General features: G+C 44.2%; 1 protein-coding gene across 1 annotated transcript in view; it reads left to right on the plus strand.

The window, feature by feature from the left end:
* Positions 1 to 271: 271 nt before the first annotated feature.
* LOC131265029 (uncharacterized) overlaps positions 272 to 12,801 on the plus strand; it is a 41,074-nt gene continuing 28,544 nt past the window's right edge. The window contains exons 1-4 of the mRNA XM_058267290.1: positions 272 to 336; positions 1,172 to 1,545; positions 5,929 to 6,065; positions 12,601 to 12,788. Of these exons, the coding sequence (XP_058123273.1) occupies positions 272 to 336; positions 1,172 to 1,545; positions 5,929 to 6,065; positions 12,601 to 12,788 (764 nt within the window). The remainder of the gene's footprint in view (positions 337 to 1,171; positions 1,546 to 5,928; positions 6,066 to 12,600; positions 12,789 to 12,801) is intronic.

Below are 12,801 nucleotides of genomic sequence, written 5' to 3' on the forward strand. Positions count from 1 at the left end.
ATCGTTGTGCTTCACCCTAGGTGCGATTCTATGTAGACTCAGGGCAAACAGAACGGACGCAATGGTAGTGTACGGTGTCGATATGAGCAAACATTTGCACACAACGCTCCTCCAACCGGATTGCGCAGAAGTACTAGCACAATCAAATGGAACATGCCGTCGTTCGTGTCTTCCGTATCGTCCGGCGTAATTTCGACAAATGAAATCGATACAAGTCAAATAGATCGGACAAAGGCTGCCATGGCAACATCATCGCACCGAAGACAAAACGATGAACGCGTACAAGATGACGAATTTGCTTTCGAAACTTGCAGAACGTCCTGTAGCGATGGGGACGTAAGGCAAGCAGTTGTTCCTATAACAAGCAATAAACAACTTGGCCTCACCAAAACTCGACCGGGTTCATAAGTTTGTTTTCTTCTGAAAAGGTTTTTGAAACTAATTCAAGATGTTTTCTCGATCAAAGCATGAAAAATGTTGACGATCTAACAAGGAATGTTTCTGCGGCTTATAATACTTTTCACTAATCTGCTCAAAGTGTATCATGTATCATAAATCCAAACCGATTATTTTGTTCCTTACGTATGGCTTTCGATACGGGTTAAGTGCTACATTGTACGATTTGCTCATTCTTCTGTGTATTTTAAATAATATAAATGCTAAACTGTAGTTGACAACTAACCTGAAAAATTAAGTCTCTTGAATCACTGATCAGTCAATGTTTACTTTACACCTTAGAAATTGTATCAGAAATTTGTTTCTAAGTCCTATTTTTGGTTTTGTTTCGATAAAGTAAGATTATTTTTAAACAAATAAAACAGTTTCTCAACAAAAGCTAATGGATCAAAATGTTTTATTTCTCTTTCAGGTGCCATTTGCCAAATGAACAAATGACTTCTGAACGACAAGTAGGATTCTAAGGACGCAAGAGTACTTGCACCAGCAACGGAATTTCGTTGTGCGGCCCATTCCGAAACACCTGAATGCCCACCCGGATCCAACTTAGGCAGCGAAATCTGGGGAAATGGTCAGAGACAACCCTCATCACCACCACCAGTAAAAGCTACCACCCCCGCCAACCAACCAAAGGCCAAATGAAACCCCGATCCGATGAGCCGAGGCGAACAGCATGCCACTTTCGTCAGCCACCCGTTTCGCATCGATCCCACAGATGGCAGCACCGTCGCGGCTGGCTGCACATAGTACCCCCCGTCGCCGGCACCGTTCTCCTGGCCACGCTAACACTCGCCACTCTGGCCGCGGTGGCCGCCGAATCCGGGGGCCCTCCGACGGTGTTGACGTCGTCGGCTGGCAACACTAAAACATCGTTCAACCAGCCGAAAGACAGGCAGTCCGTGATTGCGCTGGCCTCGACCAGCCAGAAGCAGGCGGCGTCGTACCATAGCAACCGTGGCACGGCCCAGCGGTCCCAGTGCGCCCTCTCTGAGCACACGTGCTCCAACGGGCGCTGCATTCCGTGGGACAAGTATTGCAATAACGTAAATGACTGCGGTGACGGCAGCGACGAACCGCGCTTCTGCACACGTAAGTGTTTCATTCAAACCCGCATGCCGGGGGGGGGGGAAAACCCACCCGAAACGACCGAATCCCATTTCCTGTCCCTGTCACGGTTCCCTTCGCATCCATCAAACAAACGGGAAACGTTTTCGAGCGAAAGAAAACTGCACCGTGAATGGCACACTTCCTGTTGTTTTGGTGCAATCGGAGCCACCGCTTCCTGGAGGTAATGGATATTTTGTTTCTCCACCGGTGTTTTATTGTAACTGGCTCGAAAAGAGGAAACGAAAAGAAATGAAAAGTGATAAAAAACACGTGCCACTGAAAGCATCCACGGACAAAAGCAGCTAAACCAACAACAGTGCGTTTTCCATCATTCCGGTTTCCATTTTGCATTTTGTGGTTTTATTTTTTGTTTCCTTTACCGGGAAGACACCATTACACAAATAATTTTACTAAAGAATGGTGAATATTTGTTGTGAAAACAGCACTTCCATCCTTTTAAACAAAACACCTCAGCGTTGCGTTGCGTTGTATCATGGATGAAAAGTGCGAGTTTTACTCGACTTCTTTTTTTAATAACCACATAAATAAAATGAAAGAATACTGAAAAGTAAACAATATTTTAAACTTTAATTTTTTAACCTAGTATTATTTTAAGTATGAAAGTTGTAAATGGTTTTGTTCTGTTTATTTATTCCCTTCTAATATATTCCCAAAACGTAAACCCAACGTCAATCGAGTGACAATGATTGGCAATCGATCTGTTTCGGTAACGGTCTCGAGTCTTTCAGAAAATTTTCCCAACGCATATGGTTTGATTTCCTACTAAAATTTCTTGTATTCCTACTAACATTTTAATCAATGTATACATGTTTTTTACGAACAACTTTAATTGGTTAATGAATATAAAATTATTCAATTTATTTATTACCATAAAAAATAGCACATTCGTTTAGCTGGAATTTATTCATTTGTGCTTCAAAAATAAATTTCCCGTTTTTATTCGGTTCAATGAACCGACTTTTTATCCTTGTTACATATTTTCCATCCTCGTTAATCGTTTTCGCAACACTTTGTGGAGGCTTCGATACAATGAAGCGGAAGGTAAACATGAAGAAAAAAAGCGATCCGCCTGCATTCGTAATCCGTTTGATCATATTTCCATTCCGCTAAATGGCACGCTGATGATGTAATTTTCGCTTCACATTCCCTTATATTTAACTCGTTTTTGAACATTGGCTGCGAGTATAAAAAAAACATCCTCGCCTACGAGCTGATATGCAAATGGTGAATGACTTTTAACTCTTCCCGTTCGTCGACATTGTATTTCATTTTTGTTGAGTTTTTTTTTCTTTTTGCATCTATGCGAGTGGTACTGTCGCCCATAACCCCCAATTGAATGTGCAGAACGCTGATGGTGGTGTTAAATTTCCCGTCCACTAATACCACACGCAAACCATTCCCGGGCGAAGGGAAAACCTCGTCCTTTTTTTCTTTGCGCCAGCTGAATGGAACACGTGGAGCGGGTGGGAAAAAAAGATCATCGACCCAGGCTGTGTAAAATCGATTTTCACCTTCACCAGCGTCAATTGGCGGTGACAATGAAAAAAAAACGATATCATAAATGGCACGGGTCCTGTTGGGAAACCATGAACGCCAAAATGAACGGGTTTAGAGGGGAGCGACAAAACCGTGTTTGCATAATTCCCTCACACACCGAGCCACGAAACCCAACGCCAATCTACTAGCGCACGTTTTGCCTCAAATATGGCATATTTTTTTCTTGCTCGCTCTTTTAATGCAACGCGATGCGTTTTTTCTTCCGAACCCTTCCTTTCCATGCGCACTCGTGGGAAACTCCAGTATGGAAAATACTCCAACAGCGGGACAAAAAAATGACACGCAATCGGGTCTTTCAAGTTGGGATGAGTTTGGAAAGCCAACACAATCGCTCGCTGGCGAGGGAAAAACGCAAAGTGATGTGAGGCAAGGTAGTTTCCCACTAAGTGAGGTTCTTTTTCCCAACCAGCGACATGTAGCACATCACGCGCTATCGCTTGTTAAAGCTTACCCTGGCACTGCGCATCCTCGTCGAAATTTGCCTAGCTGAAAAGGGAACCGTCGATGAGAAAAATCGTTTACCAACACAAAGGCAACTTCCTCATAGATTGACACTTTGGAAGGACGTAGAACATAGAAAAAGTGAAACGAAAAAATGTGTTTTGAATAACTTTGCAACCGGAAACCAATTCTTCTTCCGGTCTATTCTCCTGTACAGATTCTATATCATGCACTGGAATAAGGAATTGGCACTTAATTTGACGCAAATGGTACACTTGAGTTCAGGTGGATCCATCAACTTTAATTGTCATGTTTCCATAAGGCTTATGTTCAATACAAATATAATGTTAAAGGAAATTAAGCCTTTTCCTTCAGAGGATTCAACTTGGTGAGCTAAATTATGAGCATCATGAAAATTTATTAAAAGGTGAAGTAGAAAACATAAATGATACACTGAATGTTTTAATGTTTGAGATATTTTTAGGCAAATTAACTCAATTCACTGTTCACTGGACATTTAAGAAAAACATCCCGCATTTTCACAGTTGGTTTGTCACAGTATCAAAGAGAAAAATTTGAAGCGTTTTTCCTGGAATGACCAAAAGGAATATTACTTTTTCGCTCATAAAATGCACATTACCTCACTATTGCTCCAGCTGCCATGAATACACTTCCACGTTAGAACAACATAAAAGCTCGCAGCAATTTTTTACACGCCTAACCACAAAAACTGCCGTTGATTCCGAAAGCTGCCAGTGCGACCGCAAACTGCTAAAAACAGTACAAAAATCTCTCCACCAACAACCAGAAAAAAGGTGAGAAAACAAAATGAAAATTGCTACGCTAAGCTGCCGCAAACTAGCTCTATCTTTCATCCCGATAGCATCATAACGAACTTTCCCATCCATTTCGGTGGGAACGGGAAAAAACAGTGGCCAAAAAGGATTCCCCGATAGCGGGCTGGAAAACTTTACTGTTCCGGTTGGCGGGAAAAAGCATATAAAACGCTAGTTTCACTGGAACAAAACTATTGGCAAAACAGGAAACAAAATACGTTTAGCTTACTCCGGGGCCAGCAAAGGCAACTACTTCGAGTGGAAACGGCGCCACTCGCGTAATGACCGGGAAAAAGTACCACTTTTTACCGTCCTTCTTTCGGTGGCGGGAAATTGTGGACAGGAAAAACAACAACAACGACAAACACAACCGCGTACCACCACTACTATCACCCGGAAGAGGGTGTGCACAAACCGGAAGACTCCTCGAAGGTGCCGACACACGACAGCTAACGCGACACAATGCAGTTTCGGAAAAAGGATATGAGCGTTGAAAGCCTCGTGCCGTGGTTTCCGCGCCCGTCTTGGGGTTTTCTTTTCCTTCCAGTATTTTCATCCCCTTCTTTGGGACTTTAGGTGTAGTGGTTTGTTTTTAATTCGCTTATTTTGTGGGGTGTTAATCTGGTAAAATCCCAAATGAATCCCCGGAACAACTTTCTTGTGCGAAAGCGCCTGAAGTTATGCAACGGGTGGTACATTTAAATTCAAAGTTAAATCCAAATTTAAAAACACAATCTAATGCGATATAAAACTTTTCCTCCGTTTTTGCTTGTCAAAACCCCAAAGACAATATGAATCCTACTCAAATGCGAAGAGTGCTCCACTTGCATGCACTTTTGCGACAAATCCTTCACATGATTGATGCAAAGCACGATCCAACTCCAGGGCAAAGGAAATGTAAATAAATTCACCTCCTCTTGGTGTAATCGATTCAAGCACACTCTACACAACCCTCAAGCACTTGACTGTGTGGCGCATTCGTTTTTGCGCACACCACACCCACTCCGTAGTGCAACAGTTTGCGTTTCACCGGAACAAACGAAGCGGGAAACCGCAGCTAGTTCTGGTCACTCGGAACCTAATCGAATAGTTACTATTGAAAATCAATCAACCTGAAGCGTCGATGTCCTGTTTTTTCCCCCAACAGCATCCAGCGAAGAGTTATGGCATCCCATTCGAGGAAACCCCCGAGGGAAAGGCAGGATGAGAAAGAAAAAAAGACGAGATCCCATGCACAGCTTCCGTGGTCACTTTGGCCGAATCTCAATTATTTGTTTTCGACATCGTCCTTTCATTGGACTTTTCTCGGACTGACCGGGAGTGTGTTTTCTCATACTTCGGTTACGACGATCACATCCTCCACAAACTTTCCTTACACCACCTCCGCTTCTCTTCCGATGCCTCGAAGGGAAAATCGTTCGTTTTTCCCCATCGTAGTGCGCTGTATTCACTCCGGTCGGGGTTTCCGTTCACTTATCATTATTTTCTTTTGCGCGTTTTCCATTGGCAGGCTGCAACCGTACGTACTATGGAGACATCGGCCTGACGTACAACCTGGAGCTGCACCGACCAAAGGAGGACCGGATACCGTACGTGTGCATCCTGACGTTCACAGCCGCCGGAGGCAACTACGGTGACATCGTGCAGGTGAGTTTTTTGTTTTGGTTTTTTACCGTGCCTTACCATCCTTTTTTCTGTGTAGACGCATTTCCACCGGCGAAAGAAAACAACGTAAACATAGCAAAGTACGAGAAAAAAAAACATCACACAAAACCACACACACAGGTGCGGTGAAGACTTTTTCAACCACACCACACACGCGATGGAAGATTGTCTTTAGTGGCTTCTCGAAACACTTTTCTGGCCAACTCACTTCATTCCGGTGGAAGAGAAACTGGTCACTGTTGATCAACGCCAAATTGGTTTCAGCACTACTATGCGTTCCGGTTTCTGCAACACCTTTTCTCTACCGTTGCTGCGTTTCATGTTAGCACAAAGTGTGCGAGTAATCAATCAAACGCATGCAGGATTTGTCTGCATAATGGAAACGGACAGTGGTTGTAAATATTGATGGTTAGGAAAATGGATTCGGAGAGGGAATTAAAAAACGAAAAACCAACACACCGACCCACAATGGGTGACGCATTTCGACTGCAACTGTTTGACCAACTATTGTATATGAAAAGAGTCCTTTTTTCGACTCCTAGAAGTCCTCGTGTCAGGGTGTATAGATCATGTTTCGCATCAACGCAGACCTCACCGGGTTTTTTTTTTAAATATTTGTTTTCATGCCCCGGTAGGTTTTGTTCAGGGCTTTAGATTTCAATTTTTGCCGCTATGCAAATGCGCACGTCAAATTAATCGCACCCTACCTCCAATACCCCTCGGCTGCCGGGTTTGGTCATAAATCGTGCAAATTGTGTCGTACATCCTGCGCGCCGCGCCGTTTTTGTTGGCGGCTTGAGCAAAAGTGATAACACCACGCACACCGTTATGGTCACCCAAATCCGTCTCTCCACAAATCGTTGGCCACAGCAGCGGAGGGTGGCAAACGTGCGACCGTGCGGGTGCAAATTTAATCGATCTACCGAAAGCTTTTTGATGTTTCATCAAAATTTAATTAAACTTGATCCGCCCGATCGCTCGACGGCACGGTTTTGCGTATCATCAAAATCTCTTTCCCTCGCTGTCTCTCTCTCTCTCACACACACACAGTTTTTTACAATTTTCACTGCAAGATTATCAGTTTTTCTTCATCCCCTTCCTTCATCATTCCATTGGGGTCCACTAACGCCGACTCCCGACGCTGGTGGCATTTAGCAGCAAATAGTATTAACTCAGCTGAAACGTCGGTTTTCGAACGACACAAGTAATCACAAGTAAAAACCGTCGACCCCAGCTGATCCTGAATTGATGAACTTTCACCCACCAAACGAGGGGGGGGTGCTTTTCCGTTGGACGCGTTTCATCTGCACCGAACCGAATCGATTTGCGAACGAACAACTTTTGACCCGACCGGCACATCGATGATCGTGATCTTTTCATGCATACCATGATGCTCGTGGCGTTTGATGGAGCGAGGGTTTTCCGGTCCGCTTGCATTGGCAGGGGACAATGTTTGATCAAATGATAAATTTCCCCCTCCGAGAAAAGACGGACAAAAAACTTTTCCCACGGTCGCTGCTCACATTCGTCTGGGTGCAGCATGGTTTTGAAAAATTTTCCATGCCCAAAAAAAAAGGATGAAGCGGAGGGAAATGATAGGAAATTAATCCGAATCGACACCAATGCAGCGTGGAGCGGAGCGTGATGGAGGCGCCTGGTGCTCCGTAAAAAGTAACGCGATTCTGGGAGAATTGGTCGGTTTAATCATCGCGAATATTACAGCGGCGAGCTGGCGAAAGAATTTCAATTACTACTCGAAACTCATCGTTCCGTTTATTGGCATACGTCGTTGAGTTGGTTGGAATTATTTTTTCAGGTGTGTGTGGGCAAATTAAAAATCGACGTGTGTTTTCCTCATTTTGACATCGTTTTTCCATTTATATTATGTTGATTTATTTGGTCTAGTTAGAACGAGACATAAAAAGGTATCTTTCATAAAAGTAAACAAAATAGGTACATACATAGCATACATTTTATTACCGTTATTTTTTTCAATAAAATTTTGAAATATTTCGAACCGTTTTCAGCCTCAAAAAATAGACAATATTCCTTTTTATTCCAATTTTATCAGAGTGACTAGTATAAGTTTGACATGTTTGAATTATCGATAGAACAATTCATAATGATTTCAGTTAAGCAAATATTTAAATAGATAAATAGATCGAAATTATAGTGTTAAAATAAAATTCACAGTTTAAAATTTAAAAGATCGCAGAAGAACGTCAAAAGTTTATATTTCGCACCGTTTTACTACACAAACTACGTACGTGTTTTAAAGCACATGGCCGCAAGATACACAATTCATGTCTATCTTGTTGAAAATAATCTTAAAATCCAGCGCACGTAAAAGCACGCATCAACTGGTTACAATATTTATCCACGTCCAAGAGTCGCATTGGAAAGCGCTAAAAAAGAACAGAAGAACCCCCGCCGTTTCATCATGAACCGAATCAAAAGTCACACATTGATTCGTCTTTCGGTTGTTTCAAACGATAACTGACATCCTAATTCAACTTATTTGTCACGGATCACTTACGGGTCGTTTCGTTTTCGGCTCGACAAGAAGGGGCAATAACGTGACGCCAAGGGAAAAATAAACCTACACGCTAGGGCCCAAAAGGATGACCGACAATGGGTGTAGTGAAAGAAGAAAGAACGAACAGAGATTTCATCGCCTTGAAGGACACTCCGCTCCAATCCTCCTCCCCCCCACTCCGATTGGGGAAGAGATTACCGTCCAGCGAGCGGACGGCGCCGTAGCACACGTCGTTTAATTTGGTTCTTCAAATCGGCTCCCTCGTGACAGGGGGATTTTCTCCGGAATCACCGGCACCGGGTAATACCGGGTGCACCTTATCGATTTTCTCATGGCTTTCCGTTACAGCAAACTCGGCTGACCTTATTTTCCTCTCAAGCCGAAGTGGTACAACAAACAAGCACCGGGTGGAGAGCACACGAACACGCCGTTCGCTCGATTCCGAAACGATGCCACTAAATCGGAGAATTATTTTGGGATTGGTGACACCAAACCGACGGTGTCTTTCGATTGAATTTATCGAAAATCCTACCGTAAGGTGGTGGGCATTCCTTTGGATGAGCTCGTTCGAAGGGTTTTAAGCTCTACGGCGGAGCTAAGCTCCGTTGCGGAATGGAGCGTGGAATGGAAGTTCTGGAAGAAGGCCAGCTAGTAAATAGTTCCCTTTTTCGTCGGAAAATTGCTGACAGAAGTTTGTCGGGCGTGCTGACGATGTTCATGTTGTGCACACAAACAAAGTGACATAAGACAATTTTAAGATGAACTCATCGACTTGCGTGGATTCCACAAGAGAACCGAATGTATAGAATAAATCAAGCACAGCCAAAAGCAGAAGCCATTATAAGGGCTTCGATTAAAAGCGATTTCACGCCCTTAGCCCTTTCGCCGTGTTTTCCTTCGGGCGACTTCGAGCCGCGTTGCCGATGCTCAGGCCCACCTAATACGATTAATTCCTTAAAGCCGTAGCCCTGATCCCCTTTCGACTGCCGCGCCTAAACAGCTTTATCGATGAGCTGGATGGAAGTGGCCAACCGTGAGGCAGAGAAAACGTGTGTGTGTGTGTGTGTGTGTGTGTGTGTGTGTGTGTGTGTGTTGTGCGAAATGGGAGGTAGATTAGATCGATTTATCGGTCAAGCACAACAGTGCCCGATGATGGTCACAGGGTGAATAAATATCCGTTCGATCATTCGAGCAGGCCGTTGGTGTGGAAGCCGTGGCCGAGGCAAGGATACCATAAAATATGGTGCCATGAGCGCTGGGACCGGACTGGGTCACGTGGATAGCAACGGTGGGGGATCGGGCACGGCATGATACAACCGTAACCTGCAATCCCCAACCGACAACAACAAGAGCAACGACGCACGGCACGACAACGTCCCAAACAAGCGCAAGACGATTCGGGACGATGAAATGCACATAAAACTGTACCCATTCCAGGCCTAATTTATGAGCATGTCGCACGGAACGGAAACTAATAATGCTTACGCGACGCGCCCCCCCCGCGGCCGAACGTCGGAAAATCCATCGGATTTCGCTGCGGTCATCGCAAAAGAAAAGCGACATATCGTTAGTGCCCGAAGAACCGAAAGCCATCAGGGGGGGGAGAATGTTTTCGGCCGATGACAACGAATGACAACGACGACGGGCAATCATAACGATCATGCCGATGTCCGACAAGGCTTCATGTTCGGTTGTTTTCGAGGGTACCACGCATAATTTGCCGAGAAAGAAATCCACCGTAGGTTGTTGTTTTTTGGTATCAATCGTTACGGGCTTGGGGAAGAGTCTTCCAGTAATAGCTTTATCAGTTTACGTATCGATTCTATAACTTTGGGTTTCTCTTTGCGGAGCATTTGAGAAATTAAGAAAATTTCAATCGTAAACACAAGATTAAAATATTGAAGATAGGAGTATTGTTTTCTAGATTTTGTTAATTATCAACACTCGATCAGCATCTTAACAAATTTCTTCCATTTCAATACTATGTAATATAATAGGGAAAATTGTACAAAACATGGATAGAAATCCAATCAAATTGTTTGACATACAGCAGAATTTAATGCATTCCTTAGCAGAAAAAAACAAAATTTGGAAAATGTTTATGTTTGGTTTCTTCATTAAAATGGAAATCCAATCAAATTGTTTGACATACAACAGAATTTAATGCATTCCTTAGCAGAAAATACGAAAATTTGAATAATGTTTATGTTTGGTTTCATCACAAAAATGGAATTCAAATAATAGCTTCACAATAAGAGACTAGTTTTAGTGCAGAAGAAAATTGGTTGTTTGTGTCGTGATTGAAGCAAAAAAATTATGTTTTGAAAATGTGTGACTCACTGAACAATGTTATACGCTGATTAACAAATAATCATGTCAGTTTTAACCATCTGAGGCATCTTTCCCCCAATAGCAAATGTCACATCCATGGGGCTCTACTTGAGTTTAAACTAGTAATCAAGCGGGATAAGCTTCCAAGTTATTATTTCCTCAGCATAAGGCACATGTTAAAGTTTAAATACTCCTACAACTAATACTTTACAGCTATTACCAAAATATGCGTTATGATTTTAAACCTTGCATTTGTTCCTAGAACTGATGATGGTAAACCTTTCAGGGAAGGTCCTGAATTCACGAATAAATAAATTGATTTCTTTCAATCAAGCATACCGAAACATATTGAACTACACAACCAATTGGAAATACAAATATTCAACCTATCCCACAACTAACCATATCCCGCAACTTAAATTCGTATCATTATGCATCGCCCGCATTTGCACGTCGCTCGATGAACTCGCCATCCACGAATGCAATAACTCATGCACTAATAACCAACGATTGTTTCAATTATAATCCTTCACACATTAGTGTTTGATCGGAAATGGATACGGTGCGACTAGTGTGGGTGTGTGAGCGGCTCTGTTACTAAATAATCACGGCCACTAATCGACGGGGCCAATCGTGAACCGTGGGCATAATTAAAACCATCACACTCGTGCCCACCGAGTCTAATTCACACAAAACCACCACCTTTGAGGGGGAGGATAGGGAGGAGTTGAGGAAAGAGAGGATCAGTTCAGCGACGGAATCCGTTCCCCGGTGTAAATTATGAAGTACTGTGCAAAGCGGCAAGCTCGCCCAATCACGCTCGAACTCGCTAATCCTCGGCCATTATCCGCCCAGATGGAGCCTTCCGATGCGCAACCCCTTTCGGAACGGACGGTTGGCGTGCGGGTCTAATAATATTCCACCCACTGGCACTGTTAGTTAATTGTAGATTAAATGCAACGTGCTCGGACGTGCTCTACACGTGCGCCCGGTGAGTAGGTGGCCTTCCACCCCGGTTTGCTGCACGGGAGTGGCAACATTTTCCGTCGACTTCAGCAGAAGTCAACCGCAGGCCGGAGCACATTATTTAGCTGGAGAGCACTGGACGGTCGGAAGCTGGCACGGGGGCCAAGTGGAATGCACTACACAGAAGCCGGGTTCACGGCTCGCAGCATGAAGGACATAAAAGAGGCCACCAGTATACGACTCCAGGGGTACACGAATTCCACAAACTCTCTACAAAAGTGTGCAATCCTTGTTTCTGCAACGTCAGCAAGGACCCCGTTGGGAGAGTAGGATTCGGGATAAAGGCAACCTCGCACATGAAACTCCAATGTGTATGTAAGGAGCGCTTCAGAGGGTTTGGCTCAAGTGTAGACGTGCTGTCCTGTACGGACTCCAACCAACTGCGTCCTAAGGTATGGTTTTATTTAGAACTCCAGCGTTCTTCTTTCGGTAAAACTATCGTTCGGTCACGTCCCTCGTCGAAACGCTGGAACAACCCAGAAGTGAATGATTAAATCAAATGGTCCGCTGCTTCGGGGACGCAACCGGGCCTCCCTCACAGTAGCTCCAACTATGCGCCGCATAAAAATAGTGTAATCCCTGACCTAACGCAAATCGCCCCTGTTTACAACCCGCTCGCTACAGGTGACGCTCGACAGCTTCACCCTCGGACGGTTCACGTCGTACACGGAGAACGGCTGCCCGGACGGATATCTGCAGGTGTCGGAGGCGAAGCGGGCCAACGTCGGCGGCATGTGGTGCGGCACCACCTGGGGACCGGCGATCTTCTACAGCGAAACCGACTCGCTCGTGATGACGATTAAGCTGTTCAAGTAAGTGTCGCTC

The sequence above is a fragment of the Anopheles coustani genome, chromosome 2, assembly GCF_943734705.1.
Source record: "Anopheles coustani chromosome 2, idAnoCousDA_361_x.2, whole genome shotgun sequence".
Taxonomy (NCBI): domain Eukaryota; kingdom Metazoa; phylum Arthropoda; class Insecta; order Diptera; family Culicidae; genus Anopheles; species Anopheles coustani.